At 36.8% G+C, this 22558-nt stretch overlaps 2 protein-coding genes across 2 annotated transcripts; one reads left to right on the forward strand and one right to left on the reverse strand.

Annotated features, from left to right (window-relative positions):
• Positions 1-696: 696 nt before the first annotated feature.
• Positions 697-4747, forward strand: LOC144968587 (uncharacterized). The gene is made up of 2 exons (XM_078907088.1): positions 697-1024; positions 2911-4747. The coding sequence occupies exons 1-2, from the start codon at positions 979-981 to the stop codon at positions 4248-4250; spliced, it is 1386 nt and encodes a 461-aa protein (XP_078763214.1). The 5' UTR covers positions 697-978; the 3' UTR covers positions 4251-4747.
• Positions 4748-8684: 3937 nt separating this feature from the next.
• Positions 8685-18474, reverse strand: LOC144968594 (snaclec bitiscetin subunit alpha-like). Its single transcript, XM_078907096.1, has 2 exons — positions 18317-18474; positions 8685-10177 (listed from the first exon to the last, which is right to left on the reverse strand). Exons 1-2 carry the CDS (start codon positions 18360-18362, stop codon positions 9672-9674), a joined length of 552 nt encoding a protein of 183 aa, XP_078763222.1. The 5' UTR covers positions 18363-18474; the 3' UTR covers positions 8685-9671.
• Between the last annotated feature and the right edge of the window lie 4084 nt (positions 18475-22558).

Here is a 22558-nt window from a genome sequence, read left to right on the forward strand (position 1 = left end):
CATCATTAGCAAAAAGATAGCTTTTACATAGTGCAATATCCACTAAACGTGCTCAAAGCCCTTTACATGAGTTCCCTGGCCAAGAGCAACATTTAACATGTAGGACGGGACATGACGCCTGATTAGCGACATTACAATATTTTTCGTACCATCATCATCATCATCATCATCATCATCATCATCATCATCATCATCATCATCGTCATCATCAACATAATCATCATCCTTATCATTATCATTATCATCATCATCATGTCCGGATTACAGAGACAGTTGGATAGTGGAATCAGTCCCCAAATAGTACAAATAAAGAATAAAAAAATGTCATACCGCAGGCAACCTGTCCAGATTATGGGACATCTGAATTGTGGAGCTGGATTAGAGAGACGCGATATATATATATATATATATATATATATATATATATATATATATATATATATCATGGTGAGAGTTGTAGAAAGGGTGTTCTAATGTATCTAAGTGGGATTTTATAAGAATTTATTCAATTTTAATCATCTAATACAGTTTTAGTCAACTCTTTGAAAGTAGGATAATATAGATATGACTTTCAAAACCTTCGAAATGATCTAGATAGAAAATGAGTTAATCAATTTATTGGACACATTAGAATCACGAGAGAAAATTGAATAAGAAGATTCAAAGCATGCAGGGTTTTGTTCTTTTAGGCAAACAAGACATACCACTCTAGACCACTAAATTAGTGACAAGACAATCAATTTGTGATACCACCATCTGACAACGAATTTCAAAGACGTCATAAGATTTCTTTAGGAATCAAAAATGTTTTTTTTCCACTTTTCATAATTATTACCACTGATAAGATAAAAACTAGACATAGGCCAGTTGAAACAGGCGACACAAAAATATATAAGAATCCATACATCTTGCGAATTCTCCATTCTTTTTCTCTTCGGTTTCTTGCCTGAGAAATGAGACCAACTTGACGTCCTCACCATGTTGACGTCGGTATTTACTTTCTTTCTACTTGGATTAACTGTTGGTAAGTTGAGATTTTGCAATTAACTTACAAAATCGCCAAAAAGCGGTATTATGTTGTATTTATTTAGATTCTAATAATTTAATTTAAGTCATAATTCTGAAGCTTTATTACGTTTATAAGTTTTATTTATACAATAATTCAATTTAAGTTAAAATTATGAAGCTTTTGATTACGGTGATAATTTTTATTGAGACAATGATTGTATTTACTTACAATGATAGAAAACTAGAATCTCACATTGACTTCAGCATTTATATCGAGAAACATTCACTACATGTACTCAAAGCGCTTTACAAGGGGTTCCTAGCCAACAACAGCACTTAACGTGCAGGACGAGACACGACATCAGTTTGATGATATTACAATTATATCCGACATACAACGCCGTTAATAACCAGGTGGTCATTTAACACCGGAGTACGGTAAGAAAATGTGAGTGAAGAGCTTTTTCCAAGGACTCAATTACGCGCCGCCCAGAGTGAGGACTCGAATCCAGGACCTTCTTATCCGAAGACGAGTGTCATAACACGATACCACTTAGCCATACATTTAAAAAAAGTCTCATGTAACTGCTGGTCATTTTGGTTACCTGGGCTTAATAATGATTTGAGGCGTGCACTTACTTGCAGGTTTGATAACCAAAACTGTTATGAGCACATTATTGTAATGGAAAGACTCTCAAACCAACTCAATATATTACAACAATTTTAAAGCAGGCCCATAATTGCACTTTGGTTTTAGACCTACAAATGTGTACAACGTCGATCACGATATAGCCAAACAAATCTCTATTTAGACATTTAGATTTAGGTTGATTAATATTTACAAGGAACTCTCTTAAATGATGGATGGCTACAAGGAAAAATGTTCCGTTAATAACCAGGTGCTCATTTAACACCGGAGTACGGTAAGAAAATGTGAGTGAAGAGCTTTTTCCAAGGACTCAATTACGCGCCGCCCAGAGTGAGGACTCGAATCCAGGACCTTCTTATCCGAAGACGAGTGTCATAACACGATACCACTTAGCCATACATTTAAAAAAGTCTCATGTAACTGCTGGTCATTTTGGTTACCTGGGCTTAATAATGATTTGAGGCGTGCACTTACTTGCAGGTTTGATAACCAAAACTGTTATGAGCACATTATTGTAATGGAAAGACTCTCAAACCAACTCAATATATTACAACAATTTTAAATCAGGCCCATAATTGCACTCTGGTTTTAGACCTACAAATGTGTACAACGTCGATCACGATATAGCCAAACAAATCTCTATTTAGACATTTAGATTTAGGTTGATTAATATTTACAAGGAACTCTCTTAAATGATGGATGGCTACAAGGAAAAATGTTCCTTTTACGTGGTCAAAGGACCACTTAACTTACGGACTCTGGAAAGACACGTTTTAAAAATGTGGCCAGGAATCTCTACCTTTAATTATTGATCCATTTAAATAACCCACATCTGAAAAAAAAACGAAAAAACAAAACAACTCTGAAACCGAGACCTCACGAGGTCCCAGGTTTGAGAGTGTTTGCCAAGAGAGATTTTATCGCTCAACTGGCTGTCTATAAGAAATAACAAAGAGGTGGGCGATGTCAACTTTATTTATTCTATTGTAATGGCTAAGTGTCTCAAAGCGATATCAAGACGGGATAAAATTGAATTTATAGCTTCAATGATCAAACTTTGAGATAATTTCACTTCCTTATGGCGGAGAACAAATCCTGTTTTTTTTTTTTTTGTATTGCAAAAGACTTTTTCGTACTTCTCATCATTTCATGTTATTTCTAAACTAACGTATCGGAGTCAGACGTAGACCGACATAATACCGCTTTGAGAAGATGGATCACATGTATGTGTTTTATTTTCTTTGTATTTACAGTCTCTGGTGACTACTACACTTGTCCATTCACTGCGAATGACCCGTACACACGTCTGTATCAACGTAAGTGCTACCGATTTGTTGTTTACAAACATTTGGAGTATAACGATGCGGAAAGCTATTGCGAACAGCTAGGAGGAACCTTGGCAGTCATAAATTCAGAAAGCCTCAACATATTTATCGATGAAACTCTATTCAACGTTTACCACTTTAGCGGGACTGCGTGGATTGGACTGGGAGATAAAAAAAATGAGGACAATTTTGAATGGATTGACGGAACTCCGTTGTATTATGAAAATTTTGAGGACGGTGAAGGATCACATAGAGGACGTTGGAACATTAATCATTACACAGAGGACTGTGTTGCGATTGACACAGAGGTTTATGGAAAATGGAGAGATTACAGCTGCTCTAATTCATGGTTTGGATTGTTCAAACATGAAAGACCATTCGTCTGCCAGTACCCCGCGACGAAAATAATAACACATCCACACCACAGAGTACACACAGGCAGTACGCATAGCCATAGAAGACACTGGACAACAAATGGGTATCAACGGGTATCTTCATCGACCGCTACGCCTGGTCACCACAGAGCACACACAGGCAGTACGCATAGCCATAGAAGACACTGGACAACAAATGGGTATCAACGGGTATCTTCATCGACCGCTACGACTGGTCACCACAGAGCACACACAGGCAGTACGCATAGCCATAGAAGACACTGGACAACAAATGGGTATCAACGGGTTTCTTCATCGACCCCTACGCCTGGTCACGACAGAGCACACACAGGCAGTACGCATAGCCATAGAAGACACTGGACAACAAATGGGTATCAACGGGTTTCTTCATCGACCCCTACGCCTGGTCACCACAGAGCACACACAGGCAGTACGCATAGCCATAGAAGACACTGGACAACAAATGGGTATCAACGGGTTTCTTCATCGACCGCTACGCCTGGTCACCACAGAGCATACACAGGCAGTACGAATAGCCATAGAAGACACTGGACAACAAATGGGTATCAACGGGTTTCATCATCGCCCGCTATTTCCAGAAATACAAAATCACCTAGATATCACGTTTCAACACTGCCCAGCACCCCTGGTAAGGAGTTTTCACCAAAACATCATGTTTCGCCATCGCCCGGTAGTCCAAGTAAGTCAGCTTCACCAAAACATCACGTTCCAACACTGCCCAGCACCCCTGGTAAGGCATTTTCACCAAAACATCATGTTTCGTCATCGCCCGGTAGTCCAAGTAAGTCAGTTTCACAAAAGCTTCACGTGTCAACACCGCAAAGCCTCTCTGACGAGCATACTCTACCATAACAGCACGTATCACCATCGCCAGGTAGTCCAAGAAAGTCAGTTTCATCTAAGCATCACATTTCAACACCGCCCATCACTTCCAGTAAGCAACCTCCACCCAAACATTACGTTTCAAAAGCTCCCAGCACTCTCAGTAAGCCACCGTCAACCAATCATCAAGTTTCAACCTCCCCCCCCCCCCCCTACCCCCACCCCCAACATCTCAAGTATGTCAACGTCACCCAAATAATATGTCCCATCAACTTCCAGGAAACCAAACGAGATCTTAACAAAGTATTTCTACATTGAAAGTAAATCAAGTCAGCAAACATTACTAGAATAGCAGGTTGCTATCATCAAATTAAAGTAAGCCAACTTTACTCAGACCTCAACTGTTCAAATATTTTCAAATTCAAAAACCCAAGTGCCTAAAAAAAACAACAACAAAAAGCAACATTCATTATTACAGTATTAGAACATTCTTGAAACTAGGCAACAAATAAATCATTGGACTTAAACAGTCTTCTTGGTTTGTTTCCTTCCTCCCCCTTCTCTCCCTCCTGTGTTCTCTTTTGCATCTAAGTCTTGAAAAATAAAATTGATTAAAAGCCAGAAACCCGTGATGATGATGATGATGATGATGATGATGATGATGATGATGATGATGATGATGATGATGATGATGATGATGGTATGACGGCGGCGATGATGATGATGATGATGATGATGATGATGATGATGGTGGTGGTGATGATGATGATGATGAATGATGATAACGAATGATGATGATAATAACCGAAGATGATGATGATGATGATGATGATGATGATGATGATGATGATGATGATAATGATGATGATGATGATAATGATGATGATGATGATGATGATGATGATGATGATGATGATGATGATGATGATGATGAGGGAAAAAAGAGATACATAGAAGGTAGAAAAATGGAGAGAAGAAAAGATAATATATGGATTTCTCTCCGATCCGAACAGCTCCGCCCCCAACATTTTGTCCGGATTAAAGAGACAGTTGGATAGTGGAATCAGTCCCTAAAGTGTATAAATAAAGATTTTAAAAATATTCTACCCCAGGCAACCTGTCCAGATTATGGGACATCCGAATTGTGCAGCTGGATTAGAGAGACGCGATATATATAATGGTGAGAGGTATAGAACGGGTGCTCTAATGTATCTAAGTGGGATTTTATAAGAATTTATTCAATTCTAATCATCTAATATAGTTTTAGTCAACTAACTCTTTGAAAGTTTATAATATGGATATGACTTTCAAAGACTTCTAAATCATCTTGATAGAAAATGAGTTAACATCAATTTATTAGACACCTTGGAATCACGAGAGAAAATTTCATAAAAAGATTTAAAATATGTAGGGTTTTTGTTCTGTGAGGCAAACAAGACATACCTCTTAAGGTCACTCAATTAGAAGAAAATCGATTTTTATCTGAATTATGAAAATAGGACTTGAAATACTTTTTTAAGTCACCTAATCATAATAATATGGGGGCGAAGTGACCAAGTGATTAAGGCATTGCACTGTGACCTGGAAAGTCCCGGGTTTGAGCCCCGCTTCAGACACTTTCGTTTTTTTCCTTGAGCAAGTTTATTAACCCCCAATTTGCTCACTTGGACAACATGGGTGATTCCTGTTGACATCAGACATCTTGTTTGGTGAATTATCTATATTTATTCGTGGAATGCCTAGGCGACGATATCTTCTGATTTCGTGGAGGAAGGGCATAATTCTTTTAAAAAATCATAATATCATTAAATCGATTTTATTGTTTTTCTGTAGCTCATCGTTTTAAGTTTGGTGGACTCTAAGATAACGAGAATGTAAATTGTTGTGTAGATAATAAGTGTCCAGTAACAACTAATTGTATGACTGTTTAGAATATAAAGACAACCCCCGATAGCTCAGTTGGTAGAACACTCGCCTCACACGCATAGGGACCAAGATTAATCCAGGAAGAAGTCGAGATTTTTTTTTGCTCTGACCTGCCTATCCAACCTAGCATTGACTGGGTATTTGGGGTTTGTAAATCTGATAGCAAGTACTTTTCAATGAACTACCGTCCTATCCCAAGGGTAGCAAGCAATTGTTGTTGTATGTTCAACGCTATTAAAATCCTTGGCGAACTCCGACTTCATGGACCCTAAGGCTCTGGCGGACTACTTTGGGATACAAGATGACCATGGAAAGAAAGCTAAACAAAACGAAAAACAAACGAAACAAAACAAAAAAGCAACAAAAACCAAAGCAAAACAAAAACAAAAAACAATCAGAAAATAAACCTAGCCCCTCCCTTTTCTCTCCCCATCTAAATAAAACCAAACAAAAACAAACAACCAAAATAAAACCCAAAAAGAAAACTCCAACCAACAAACAAAAAAACGACATAGATCTTTTAGTCATTCAGCACAAGTCACCTTTCTAACTATAATATAGCTATTCTAATTAGCTTTTTATAGAAAATATTCACTAAATAAATATGCCCAAAGCGCTTTCCAAGGGGCGTGGACATATATGAGGTCTGACATCCGAGCCCACTTATAGGCCTAGATTAACATTCCTGTTATCATGGATAATATTTTGCGTTAATTTTTGAGATTTCCATTACAACAATGATCCCATAAAGAAATAAGTGCAAGTTTATTCCAAGCCAACATCAACATTTAACAAGTGACATGACGCCTGTGAGGAACTATTACACCGTTTATCGACAGAGACAACGCCTTTTTTTTTTTTTGTTTTACACCTAAGTGCAACGAGAGACTAAACTTTACGCTGCCAGAGAGAAATTACGGTTCGAAGGCGAGTGTCATAGCACATGACCACACAACGCAATAGGGAACAAACGAGTGATAAAAAAATGGTTCCAATCTCATTGGAAGTGTAAATCTACTCTTCTGGAGGACTGGATGCATGCTTTGTGTAATTGATCTTCTGGATTCAGAGTGATGGTATCTTATTTTCTAGTCTAGATAAATATATGCTGTTTGTGAATAAAGATCATCCATCCTCGCTCGTTTCCGTCTCGTATTCTTATAGATATATATTCTGCTGCTAAAATGGATAAACCACCTTATGCATGTAACATGATTAGTTCATGATTAGTATTTTGTCCTCCGAAGAATTTAAACTGGTTTCTTAGCGCTTTTGCTTACTATTATATAATATATATATGAATAAATACACGACATTTTGGGATACTCGAGATTTATGCAAAACTGTTTCTATAATTAGCATCTTTTCATGATAATTCAGGTCACAAAACAAAAATATTATCTATGATCCTGGCCACGTTGCAATTTTCCCATGGGTTTGTGACTTGAGATTTATTCTCAATTTTAAAAATATATTTTGATATAAGTTTGCTTTTAATTTTGTATTAAAGAAAAGAGTTTGATTTCTCATTTTGTTTATTTTATAGGGTTTCTGTATTAAGATATACATTTCTTCACGTATTTTTTTTAAAAACAATAATTTTACATTTTTGTTTTAGAATAAACTCCTTAACCAGTTAACTGCCATACTCTGGAAAGACACGTATTTATAATTTGGCCAGAAGAATCGTCCTTCAAATATCGATCGAATTAAATGACCCTCATCTTGGCTAGAACGCTCAAACCTGGGAGTTCGCGAGGTCCTCTTCTTCACGTTCGCTCAGATGGTAAATCTACTCTCCACCAGATAAGCGGTTGTCATCTAGGGATTCCTCCAGATTTCCGTGGAGCTTACTGTATGATGTGTTCACTAGTCATACTTCCTGTTCCACAGGGGCACTGACACTTGTAGATCCCGCCTTGAATTTGGTATGGAGGTTGTGGTTTAACCTATTATGACCAGTAACAATCCTAAAGATTATGACCTTCTCTTGTCTGGTCAACTGATAAAATGGGTCATCCTTGTTGTAGTTCGGATGCTGCTCATTCGAACAAGTCAAGAACAGGGATTGGGTTGGGTTGTTAGTTATCACTAAATTCTCTCGATCAGACTATTAAAAAACATTCACATAGTTCTGAGTGTTGGTGCGATTGATCAGAACTGGTGAACATTTTACTCAAACGCACTTGTACAGTTCAACTATGCTCAAGATGCACATGAATTGTGTGTCATTTGGTTAATTATCTAGCACGCAAGCAACATCATCATAATCATGATCATCATGATCATCATTATCACCATCATCATCATCATCATCATCATCATCATCATCATCATCATCATCATCATCATCATCATCAACATCATCATCATCATCATCATCATCATCATCGTCTGAAAGATTTACTTTTTATTTTGTTTGTTTATTTGATTTTTTGTTTTTGTTTGTTTATTTGTTTGTTTTTCTTGTCCATATTATTTCACAGCTCTATGTTACGGAGATGTGAGAATACGCATAAGTTATATAAATAAAATAGGTAAAGTTCTATTATTTATTTATTGCTCAGTATAAAGCATTTAAGAGTTTTTGTTGTATGCTGAAATGCTGTACTTCTTTGGAACACTGGGGTGTTTGAATATCTTTGAATCTCAGACGTTTTAGTGAAGTTGGCGTACTTGAAGTTGGAGAAATGGATAACGTTGAAATAAGACGATCAAGGGTAAGGAACACTAAATTCAACTACTATGAAAATTTGATCAAGATATTTGGGTGAAGTGGGCTTAATTGGGTTACTGGGCAATGTAGAAGCCTGTTATTTGGGTGAATTTATTTGAAGTTGGAGAACTGGATAACGATGAAATACAATGACTCAGGGTAAGGATTGTCAAATTTGAGTACTAATAAAAACTGAAACTGTCATTTAGATTAAACATGTCCTACTTGGGTTCCCGGGAAATGTAGAAATATGTTACTTTGGCAAAGTTGATTTACTTAGGATGATATACGATGTTGAAACGTGATGTTTGGGTGAAGTTGGCTTACTGAGGTTGCTGGACTGTGTTGACACGTGATGTTTGAGTGAATCTGGCTTACTGGGATTGCTGGTCGGTGTTGTCACGTGATGATTGAGTGTATCTGGCTTACTGGGGTTCCTGGTCGGTGTAGACACGCGATGTTTGAGTGAATTTGACTTACTGGGGTTGCTGGTCGATGTTGACACGCGATGTTTGGGTGAGGCTGACTTACTGGGGTTGCTGGTCGGTGTTGACACGTGATGTTTGAGTGAAGCTGACTTACTGGGGTTGCTGGTCGGTGTTGATATGTGATGTTTGGGTGACGCTGACTTACTGGGGTTGCTGGTCGGTGTTGACACGTGATGTTTGGGTGAAGGTAACTTACTAGGGTTGCTGGTCGGTGGTGACACGTAATGTTTTGGTGAAGCTGGCTTTCTTGAATTACTGGGCGTTGATGAAACTCGTTGATGTCTTGGTGATGTCGGTTGTCTGTCATGTTAATCTGTAGTACTAAATAGTGCTTTGGGGGGTTGTTTGTGTTCTTACTTTTTCTACAGGGAACTCGCAAACAAATGCTTTTTCCTCTTTGACCAATCCCAGCATTCGATTTTCGCAGCTGTAATCTCTCCATTTGCCTTTATCTTGTGTATCCATGGCAACACAGTCCTCAAAGTAATGTTTAAAGAAACCTCTACGTGTTCCTTCATCATCTTCAAAATTTTCGTAATCTAACGGAGAACCGTCAACCCATACAAATTTGTCCTCTTCATTCGTATCTTCTAGCCCAATCCATGCAGTCCCATGGTAGTTGTAAACATAACGCAATGTGCTATATATGAAATCATTGACGTCACCCGATTTAACCTCAGCCAAATTTCCTCCCAAGTTCATGCAAAATTTATTGGCATTATTGAATTCCAAATATTTGTTGACGACAAACCGATAGCATTTTCCTTTATATATTCTTGAGTAATCATCCTTCACATTCATTGGACAGGTGACATAGTATGCAGAAACTGTGGAGACGAAGAAATAAAATATCAACAAACAGTAGACATATTTAAATTATGCTATATTCCGTAATCAAAAGGTGACAGAGAATGCAGAAACGTTGGAGAGAAAGAAAATAAAATATTAACAAACAATAAACCTTTTTAAATCATGATGTATTCAAAATTCAACAGGTGACCCTCCACCTCAACGGTATTATGTCGAAATGATATAAATGTTTAAACATAGTTTATATACAAAATCATGAGACTTATATAGCTATGTTTTATTTCTGGTAATTTTATATTAATGATCTCTCTTTGGATTCATCCTAACAATAATGCTGTTGTGAGATCAAAGGTCACAGACCGTGTGTTCCTATTTACAGGTCTGATAACTTAAAAATGTTATGGTCTCATTGTTCCAAACAAATGCAGAGTATTCTCCATTGCAGAAATATTAAAACAATCCTGTAATAACGTTTGATTATAAGAACTACTAACATTGACGTTGTTTGCAGATGACAGCCTCTTGTATAGAGAAACAAAAAACGGGGATGATACTATCATACTATAGCAAGACCTAAATACATTGCAGTACTAGGAGGCAAGATGGAAAATGGAATTCCACTCCAAAAAGTGCCATGTCCTCACGGTGACGAACAAAAAGAAAAACATAATGGACTCTAACTATGAATTCCATAACGAATCCCTACAATATGTGGAGAATGCAAAGTACCCCGGTGTCACCCTGGACAATAATATGAAATGGAAGAAGCATATTGCCAACAAAGCTACTAAGGCAAATAGAAATATAGGTTTCCTCAACAGACAAATCCGCCATTGCCACCAATTTGTGAAAAAGAAATGCAATGAGCATTTGCCAGGCCCATACTGGAATATAGCAGCTCAGTGTGGGACCCACACACATCACAAGAAATCAATGAGCTAGAAAAGGTCCAACGTCGGGCGGCCAGATTTGTCAGTGGAAATTATGAGCGGGATATGGGCGTAACTCAGCCCATGAACGATTTCCAATGGAAACCGCTACATATTCCACAAAGCACAAAACAGAAAACTCGAAATTCGAAATAGCCATTTGAAACAACAAAACAAGAAACTCGGCATTTAATTTTGAAATCCACCACTTAAGAACAAACCATCATTTTTACTCTTTATTCCCCTCCACCATCCGACTTTGGAACCCCCTACCAACCACTTGTAAACAACCCTTTCGACTGATGACTTCAAAAATCGCCATGCAATCTTCAGCCTGAAGCTTTGGCCTTATTGGAAGAAGAAGAAGATGTGCACATTGATCACAAACATTGACTGGAAAACGTGGATCCTTCATATTGAATTTTAGATATGTCTTCTTTCTTCTTCTTCTTCGTTCCCGTCACGTCACATGGTCAGTCCGGTCTGGTGAATGAAGCCCACAGTGGTCCTGAGGTCGTCCTCACTGCCGTACAGCTTCTTTGAGTATGGGGGATATGTCAAATTTAGACATTAGGGAACAGCCACTTGTTTAATATAACATCAGAAACAACAGTGCCAGAAAAAGCAAAAAATATGAATATGAATATATATATATATATATATCACGGCGTCTAAACTGCACTATAAATCTGACCGTTTAGTTTCCCGCTGTTCCGAGCGCCGACGCAACCTCACCCGACAGGTAACCGGGGTCAACAGCGGTCAGCCGATATCAATTCCCAGAACGTAGATTTGACGTGCATTGGGTGATACCAATGGATGATTTCCGTACCAATTAACCTCACGATCTTCGTGACGATGCAATTACACCCAAATGCAAAGAATTCTCGCAGACCTCCTCTTTCCATCAGTCCAACTTTTATTTCAATATCTCCAGTACTTATTCCACAAGCCGTGATTCAAATTCACCTATTTTTCTATAACATTTAAATAAAATTACTTGTAATTACCTCAGGATTATAAAAAAACGTTGCTATAAACTTCAAATTTTTTTTGGTGTGATTCACAAGGCACAAGTTTTACTACGAAATGAGGTAAGTTTCATTTACTCTTCAGTTTTCATTATTTTGTAACGATTATTTTTCCGCGGTAGGTCAGGTAATAATGATATTACTTCTTTAGCCTTGTTATTGAAACGTAATATTTCGCTGCGGTTTTATTGTTAATTAGATTTTTTTTCTTTTTTTTTTCAATGATGAGTTATTTGATTTTTAAATTGCATAATTTAAATTATCTTGCTAATGTTTAATTTTAAATGACATTGTGTGTTGGGCCTCAACTTAGCTCAACTGCTAGAGCATTAGACTTACGTGTAAATGATCCAAGTTCAATTTCATAATATGTTAGAATTTTCCTGCTCCCCCTTCTTTCACCAAATTGGGTGAATATGGTTTTCTTGTTCCAAATTTTATGTACGATGTTATGTATACATGGATATGAGAAGTAATACAGAGTGTTTTAAAACTCATTTTAGTCGTTTATTCACTATATCATTTCTTACATCACTCAGTCAATTTTGAATGTTCTCTTACCACACAATTGCAAGTCATAACCAAGCAGTGAATTCATTATGTAGGACATGTGGTATGATTTGTTTAACACAGAAAGAGAAACGTGCCCGCAAGAAACCATTTAAATGTTCAAATTATTCTAATGACATTCTTTTAGTTTATGGGACTGACACGGCATTGGACAAGCAAGGAACACACTCAGAATTTATGTGTAAAAAATGTTACACGGTTATGGGAAATGTGAAAAGAAGGAACAGTTCAGCAGCTCTTAGAACGGTTAGAGGAAAGTTTGAAAAATCCAAGGGCATTTGGTGTGCTTATGATAATTGTAGTCCTTGTTCAGTGTGTAAGCAACATAAAATACAGAGTATGGGATTCCTTGGAAATAGCAGCAATTTACATTCCAGTTTCCTTCAAACAACTAGCATTACATCTAACGCCATCCCAAACACTTCCTCAATAAATTCACCAACAGCCGACGAAACCTTAAACACATCGTCATTACAACATGTGCAAACTGAAATCACACAGATAGGTAATATAGCATGCACGAGTTTAGATAGCGCACACACAAACCAATCAGCACATCAAGTATCAAACCACTCTCTATTATCATCTCAGTCAACATGTACATCAACACAGATCACAGACCAAATCTTTCCATCTACCCCTATTGCTACATCAACACCAGCAAAAAGGAAACAAAAAACAGACAGCACAACATCACCGATGATAAAGAAATGGACAACCGTTAGCGACATATTGAATAGGTCACACAGTACACCATTATCTAATGATGAGGAAAAACTGACAACAAAATTAATAAAAAGAAAGCTCTACAGCCAAGCAAATGAAGGTGTAGTTAGTTGTAAAACTGGAGGACAGCCCTTTCTTCTACACAGAATAGTGAAACAGAGACGCATTTCATCAAAAGCTAGCAACACAACAAAACGTAAACGTAAGCACATCATACAGAATATTAGACACAACATGACAGGCTTTACACAGCAAGACTCCGACGTACAAATTGCATCAGAATTAAGCTCAATACCAATACAAAGAAGACAACAAATAATCACACAGTCAGCGACAGAACAGAAACTCACAATTAATAAAGAAAAGATCTTAGTCATGAAGGAGGCACTAGGACTGAGTTGGCGTCAGGCAAGAGTATTATCCCGTCACCTTAGAGATGTTGGGATTTCCGTTGATAACGAGAACGCTGTTAGGGAGCTAGGAAAAAGTATAGCATCTGATTTCACACAAGTGAGAATGAAAGAGTTTAGTTTGAGTGACACGTCTGATGGCCAGGTACCATTCGGGAAGATTGACAAACTTGTCAACTTTGTGGATAACCTGTTAGATGGATATGATGCAAATGGTGCATTGACATGGCATGATAACACGATACCAGAAAATGAAATTTGGCTTAAACTTGGAGGAGACCACGGGAAGAATTCAATGAAAATGACATTACAGATAGCAAATCTAGAACGACCCAATTCACAGAAAAACACTAGTGTAATAGCAATGGCAGCTATACGGGACACACACAGCAACATTGACAGATTTTTAGATGAAATTAAAGAAGACGTTAGACAGCTCATGGTCCATTGTTGGCGAGGAAAATCAATTAAAGTTTTTCTAAATGGAGACTACGATTTCCTCTGTAAGATATATGGCATTTCAGGACCACAGGGCACATTTCCATGCATCTTTTGTTTGATGCCTAGAAGATATATGAACACAGATAACAGCACATCATCATTTGAACAACGAACCCTTGACATATTACACAGGGATTACAACTCTTTCATATCACAACACAAAGGTGACAAGAAGCAAGCATCTCAACATCACAACTCTATTCACGCACCCCTACTAGACATCCAACTGGACCAAGTCTCTCCTCCATATTTACACATACTTTAGGGATAGTTCTCAAACACCACAAACTGTTAGAAGACGCCGCCCACTCTCTCGATAGACTCATTGCTACACAGCCAGACACATATCTTACAAGTTTAGGGAAACTAGTAAAAACCTTTGGCAGTTCTTGGAAGGAATATCTAGAGATACAAGAAAAAATAGAAGAATTCCAGGGCTGCCTTGTTTTTGCAGAGACAAATAACGACAGAGTAGAATATAATAACAAACTCCAAAACGCAGAGGAGAGACTTTCAAATCTCATGCACGAGCCACTCACCCTCAGGGATGGTCCTATTGCCTCTGAATTGGACAGAATACTTAACCAGCACCGCATTACACCACAGGCTTACCACAGCAGGTCATTCATTGGCAACCACTGCCACAAATATTTACAAGAAAAAGTCTACACACAACTCACACTTACAATTATCCAACAAACAAAGAACTGCACCCACGACCCACTCATCATTGACGACGCATGCAGTATTGGATTAATTTTCGACAATATAAACAAGGCCTATAGTCATGTGCACAACTTTATTTCACACACAAAACCGATCAAAGCAGACACAATCCAATATATTCAAAGCGCAATAAAACATTACATGGATACATACAGAAAATATTTTCCAAACAAAATAATCCCAAAACAACACCTCCTTGAGTACCACTGCATACCACACATCACTCAATATAAGTTTGGACTTGGACTTCTTGGAGAACAAGGCACAGAGAGCTGTCACCAAACAACAGCAAAATTGGAAAAAAGAGCATCCGGCATTATCAATGATATGGATAAAATGCGATTTGTCATCAACGCAATGCAGTTAAAGACCAGCCCCAAACTACACTGACGAGTTTGAATGCCCGTAGCGGATATATTTTTGCTGAGGACTACTATGTTTTTTGTGAGTAGAAGTATTTACATCTTGTCTTTATAATACTTAAAATTCAGACAAATCTATAGCAACGTTTTTTTTTCTCTAATTTTTTAAATGTAGCACCCACTATATTCTTGTGTAATTTGTTACCGTTTTTTGATAACTTATATTGAGAAATCTAGTAATACTATGAAAAAATAAAAAACACACAGTAAAAGTAGAAAATATAAACTTTTATACCAAGTAGTGATATTTCAACTCATTCAATATGGTTGTCTAACAGACAATAAAACAAAACATTGTTAAATTGAGCGAAACGGCAATCCCCGTTAGGTAAATTCCTCTCGGTGATTGACCGCTCACCGTGACCGGGTCAGCAGGTGTCAGGAACGGGGTACCGTCTCAACTAAACTGTTATCGTTATGTACGCTGTGATATATATATATATATATATATATATATATATATATATATATATATATATATATATACTAGTAAAAAGCACGCAATTTCGCGGGGAAAGAACTGTTTTCATTCGATACTGTACTCACCATCATTTAATGAGGGCAGATTGGTAAACAACGTTGTCTGTGTAATTTGGTATATCTTCGGTTGATTTTTCTGTGTGGCCCAATAATATATTTAATAATATATTCCCTCAACTAACCCCAAGAAAAAATTAAACCTAGTACCTTTAATTAACCCCAATAGGAAAAACAAACACCCTAGCACTTTAATAATACTTATGACTAACCCTAATAGGAAAAAAAAAACATCCGATCTCGAGCTAACCCTAATAGAAAAAATCATGACAAATTGAATAAATAAACGCCTGACAAAAGATCAAAGGTGAAAATACAAATTTAAAGAATACTGGGGATGTAGGAGCTTTCGGAATGTCTCCCCTTTACTTAACTTATGGAAAAACAAACTTCCTCGCACCTTTAATAAGACTTATGACTAACCTTTCGAGCTAACCCTAATAGAAAAAAAAACCAACTCTCGGACTGCTTTGCACTACCTTTCAATATTTAACAAATCAAAATGGCGGCTGAAAATCAAAACAATGGTCAAATTAAGAAATTTTAAACTTTCACAAATCTATCAAGGTTTGTTCTAGAGTTTTTAAAATACTTTTAGATATTATGACAAATTGAATAAATAAATGCCTGACAAAATATCAACGGTGAAAATACAAATTTAAAGAATACTGGGGATGTAGGAGCTTTCGGAATGTCTCCCCTTTACTTAACTTATGGAAAAACAAACATCCTAGCACCTTTACTAAGACTTATGACTAACCTTAATAGAAAAAGAAATATCCTCGATCTCGAGCTAACCCTAATAGTAAAAAAAGAATCAAAATGGCGACTGAAATACCTTCATGTGATCAAGTGAATAATATCACTATAAATGCCACGATTTGCTGAAAAATGCCAACACCCACACACACACAGGTATACACCACACACAACACACACACAAACACACAAACACAAACACACACACGCACACACATACACAAATATACACGCAATTAGAACATAATAATAACACTGATCACCGCTAAATCAACAACACAACGGAAGTAATAATAATACTTGATGTCATAAATAGATGACGCAAATTGACAACTTTTTACAGTGTCAAAATTAGTTGATTTTGGGAGTCAAGTGTCGTCGTTGGTACATATTTTATGATATCTGTTTGACTCAACGAACTTTTAAACTGACTTTAAATTATAAAAGGAAATCAAGTTATCTGTTTATCTATCTGTAAAAAATACATTTCTAATTTTCAAATCTTTCAGTAGAGTTGTGCGCCGTGTCAATTTTTTTATTTACTCAAATAAGCACAATGTTCTCCACAATGCTATATTTTTTAAAGAAAGGATATATATATATATATATATATATATATATATATATATATATATATAGTGCACCATATATATATGTATATATATATATATATATATATATATATATATATATATATATATATATAGTGCACTACTCATTAACATTGCCATCCTGGGTTCATAATGAGACAGCAAACTGTACACTTTGTACACACTTGACATAAACAATTGTTACATTTTAATAGTCGAAAGCCAGAGGCGTAGCTGCTTGTTAAGATTTTTACATTCATAAAAAAATGATAACAATATGGATTAAACAGGCAAATTTGTCACAATGAGAAAAATTTCAAGTATTACTCCATGAGGCGAAGCGCGGAATTCTTTTTCATGGCATGAAGCAAATAGCAATATTATTCATAGATTGTCCACAACCAGGAACTCAGAGTTTAGAGGACACGTTAAAATTATGTCATTTTGATTATGCACCTCTTGTATTTGAAAACTGCTGTTCCTTGGAAAGGTTATACTGTACAAAAAATTACATGGAATCTGGTGTTAAAGAAGTTTAGATTCTGTGACACATCACACTATCACATTCAAAGACCCCCCCCCCCCTCCCCAGTGAACATAATTCAAGAATGGCAAACATGTACCTTGCTCGATGGGTGACCAGTGGGATATGTGCAACCTTTATGAGTTGAGCGAATAAATAGAGTTTTCTAATGACTCATCTATGCGCTTTTACTGAGTTTTACTCGACAAGTTCTAGAAAATCTAAAACTAAAACTAAAAACCCATTAAAAAGCCATTAAACGTGCTAATAAATGAGCCCATAAAATGGAGAGTAAAACAAAGGGAGTGAAATGTGATTCATGTTTACTTTGTGTTGTAACCTTTTATTGAGTCACATTTGCTCTCCAAGCGTGCTTTATTAACGTTTATAACAATAGGTCGCTTATTATAACAATGCAAAATCTCAACTTACCAACAGATAATCCAAGTAACACCAAAACAAAAGTTTGCCTCAACATTGTAAAAACTTCAAGTTGGTAACAGTTCAGTGTCAAGAAAAGAAAAAGAGATAATGTAAAAAAGTCGCAAGATGTAAGGCTGTCATATCTATTAGGATGATTGACGTCATATGAGTAATTGTTCCATTAAAAAAGCGTATCTTATCTGGGACAATAATCTATTTGTACCCCACCGTCTCAAAGCGGTATTATGTCGGGATAAATCGGACCAGTTTATTAAATAAGTGGTGTGAAATATGAACTTCGAGTTTGTTTTTGTCCAATGCAGCAGCTTCTAATGATGCTCACACTAATGTGTTACGACGGTCCATCCAGGACGCAAACTCATTACGTACTCGTACACCATTGCAAATCACCGGAAGATTCGTCACAACGCACCGTTCAACTAGATGCTCTGCGGTTTCGGGCTCTTGACCACAACGGGTACATGTTGGACAGGTGGCAAGTCATCATTCTCCACCATATTAACAAAGAGAGGGTAACGCCAAATATCGTAATTTTAGCTGTAAATTTAATTTCCAGGAGCTCGTTCATTCCAATAATACCGCTCTGAGAAGACGAGTAATATAGTTTAAACCTGAACACACCATTGTGTTCCAAAGTACAAATCGTTGTTCGGTGGCATCGACATCAGAAAAGATAAGAAGATGACTACTAAACTACTTTTGATTAAAGTGTGACGAAGGTACAGCATAGGCTGATGCCAAAGTAAATATATATATATATATATATATATATATATATATATATATATATATAATGTGTATATTATCTTATTCTTTATTATTATTCTTATTATCTTATTATTATTATTATTATTATTATTATTATTATTATATTTATTATTATTTATTATTATTATTATTATTATTATTATTATTATTATTATTATTATTATTATTATTAGTATTATTATTGTTTTCATTATTATATTATTATTATTATTTTTATTATTATTATTATTATATTATTATTATTATTATTATTATTATCATCATCGTATATTTGGCAAATTGTATTTTTGGAAAACTAAGGCTCCGAAACCACTTCACCAATCATCACAAAATCTTGCATGGTTTTTGCAATTGACATGTAGATGTTTCCATGTATTATGGGATTGATTAGACATCGTGATGGTTTCATCGCTAAACCAAATCCGCCAGATCCGATTGAAAACAGACGCCATCACTTTTAATACGTGGATTTTGTGTCAACCTTCCGGACAACCAGTTGAGAAGGAACTTCTGGCCTGATCCAACCCCATACTCAAAGAAGCTGTACGGCAGTGAGGACGACCTCAGGACCACTGTGGGCTTCATTCACTAGACCGGACTGACCATGTGACGTGACGGGAACGAAGAAGAAGAAAGAAGAATCGATACAAGTTAATGGTTCCTCTCATTGTTTTGAATACAACCAATTTCTTAAAATTTATACGGGGGCGAAGTGGCCGAATCGTTACGGCATTACACTGTGACCCGGAATGTCTCGGGTTCGAGCCCCACTTCAGGCACTTTCCTTTTTTTCCCTGGGCAAGATCATTAACCCCGAATTTGCTCACTTGGACAGCATGGGGGATTCCTGTTGACATCAGACATCTTGTTTGATGAATTATCTATATTCCTTCGTGGAATGCCAAGGCGACGATATCTTATGATGTCATGGCGGAAGGACATAATTATCTTTTTTTTTTTAAATTATATGAAACATTGTCCTTTCTAAACGTTGGGAAATAATTCTACGATTCTTCAACTACCAAGTCTGTGCCAGACATCGATGATCATGATATGCCATTCATCTCTCTGATCAGATAACCTCAAAAAACTAATATTACTCTTCTCTTTCTTTGTCACCCAGCTGTTCAAACTATTCAAATATGTTTTTCTTAGTCTACCATTACTTTTTTTTTACCTTCTATCTTTCCTGTGAGACCAAGATGTTCAATACATTTATATCGATTTAGGTGTCCTAAAAATTGCATTTGTCATTTTCTTATTGTACGAATTAGTAGCTTTTTAGTTTCAACTTGCTCTAATACTTCTTCATTAGTTTTCTTCTCTGTCCATGGGATTCTTAATATCCTTTTAAAAAACCACACTTCTGCTGTCTCTAATTTCTTTCTAATGTCTTCTGCAATTGTAATTGTACGATTAGTAACCAAATATATAAGATATTAAATGCAGAAAATATCTCTCCGTGCCCAAATAAAAACCTCTGTGGAGTACTCTTACAAAGTCCAAACCGTTAACAGTACAGCGTCTTGGCCTACATGTTAAGTGTTGGTGTTGGCTAAAGACCCTTTATATAAGCGCTGATCTATAGGTTAGCTGTAAAGCCGCGGACCAACTGGCGATAGTCGTGGAGAGTGAGGTTGGGTAGTCTGGCAGCACAGCTACACATACAAAATGCCTCATATACTCTATGAAGGGACTATCACGGTGAATGGGAGGCGCCTTAAAACCTGCCAAATCCTCCCACTGCCTTGTGGGTTATGACCGGGAGGTCAAAAGGCTATGGAGTAAACCAGATAAAAATCCGTCAGAAGGCAACGGGAAACCACTGACGTATCATCCCAAGATCGTCATGATGTCCGTCCAAGCGAATCTAGTCAACGACGTCAATGGATGTTTTTCGAGCAACTCGATTACAGCCTCGTCCGGTAGAGATAGTCATGCAGGTGAACAGGTGACTCTCGACCGTCATCCAGCTACTGTGCACCACCAAACATTACGAACAGCAACGTGGAATGTAAGAAGTCTGTACCAGAAATGAAAATTAGCAAATGTAGTTATGGAAATGAAGAGATTGAATATCAATGTTTTAGGATTATCAGAAGTTAGATGGAAAGGAGCAGGAGAACTTAATTATGATGACTGTAAAATTATATACTCAGGAGGAGGAGAACACCAAAGGGGAGTTGGAATTATACTAGATAATAAAACGGCGCGAGCAGTCAAAGGATTCTGGCCCATATCAGACAGAGTAATGGCAATCAAACTACAAGCAAAACCTTTTGATTTTGATATTTTACAAATATACGCCCCAACCACCAGTCACGATGATGAAGAAGTGGAAAATTTCTATCAACAAATAGATAAAGCAATGCATCAGTTTAAGTCTTCAGACATAAAACTCATCATGGGCGATTTTAATGCCAAGGTGGGCCGAGAAAGAATAGAAGATATTGTGGGCCCACATGGTCTGGGAGACAAAAATGACAGAGGTGATCGTCTTATTCAATGGTGCCGTCAACATGATCTGACAATCACAAATACTTGGTCAACAAACCACAATAGAAGGAAGTGGACATGGAAAAGTCCTGGAGATGGAGTGAGAAACCAAATAGATTACATACTCATCAGCAAACGTTTCCGAAACTCGGTTTTGTATGCCAAATCTATGCCGGGGGCTGACTGTAACAGCGATCATATACCTGTGCTATGCCCCATACGAGTTAAATTGAAAATCTGCAAAAGAGCAAAGGCTAAACCTAAATACCAACTAGACATTCTCCGGGAGGAACAGAAGATACAAGAAAAATTTGAACTATCAGTAAGAAACAAGTTTGAAGTGCTTGGAGAACTAACAGATATAGAAGAGAAATATGAGCAGTTTAAAGACAGTGTTGCTGCATCATTAGAAGAAAATGTTCCAACCACACTTAAGTTGCAGAAGAAGAAATGGATTACTCCAGAGATATTAGAACTAATGAATGAGAGAAGAAAGGCCAAAAATCAGGAAGAAAAATACAAGACTCTGAACAGGCAGATAAAAAGAAAATGCAACGAAGCTAAAGAAGACTGGATAAATGAACAATGTCACTATATAATGTCCTGCAAAGAAAAAAATGGCAAATTCTTCCATCAGAAAATCAAAGAATTGACAAACAAAACTAAATCAGGTGCTAAAAGTGGATGCATCAAAGACAAGCGTGGAAACACCATCATGGACAAAGACTGCATTCTAAACAGATGGTCAGAATATATTGAAGAACTTTTTTTTGATAATCGAGGAGAAATGCCTATGATAAAAGAACTGGAAGGGCCTTCTATAATGAAAGATGAAGTTAGGAACGTCATGAAAAGCATGAAAAATGGAAAAGCTGCAGGACCTGATGCCATAACAATTGAAGCCTTGATGGCCTGGGTGAATGGGGATTGAATTCATCACAAACCTTCTAAATCAAGTGTATGACA

The sequence above is a fragment of the Berghia stephanieae genome, chromosome 3, assembly GCF_034508935.2.
Source record: "Berghia stephanieae isolate SIO BIC M18660-M18661 chromosome 3, UCSD_Bste_1.3, whole genome shotgun sequence".
In the NCBI taxonomy this organism is placed as follows: Eukaryota; Metazoa; Mollusca; class Gastropoda; order Nudibranchia; family Aeolidiidae; genus Berghia; species Berghia stephanieae.

Coding starts and splice junctions, on each gene's coding strand:
- LOC144968587 (XM_078907088.1), top strand. CDS start 979: ATGTTGACGTCGGTATTTACTTTCTTTCTACTTGGATTAACTGTTG. Junction 1,025..2,910: donor TCTACTTGGATTAACTGTTG/GTAAGTTGAGAT, acceptor TTGTATTTACAG/TCTCTGGTGACTACTACACT.
- LOC144968594 (XM_078907096.1), bottom strand. CDS start 18,362: ATGTTGAGGCAAACTTTTGTTTTGGTGTTACTTGGATTATCTGTTG. Junction 10,178..18,316: donor GTTACTTGGATTATCTGTTG/GTAAGTTGAGAT, acceptor TCGTCTCCACAG/TTTCTGCATACTATGTCACC.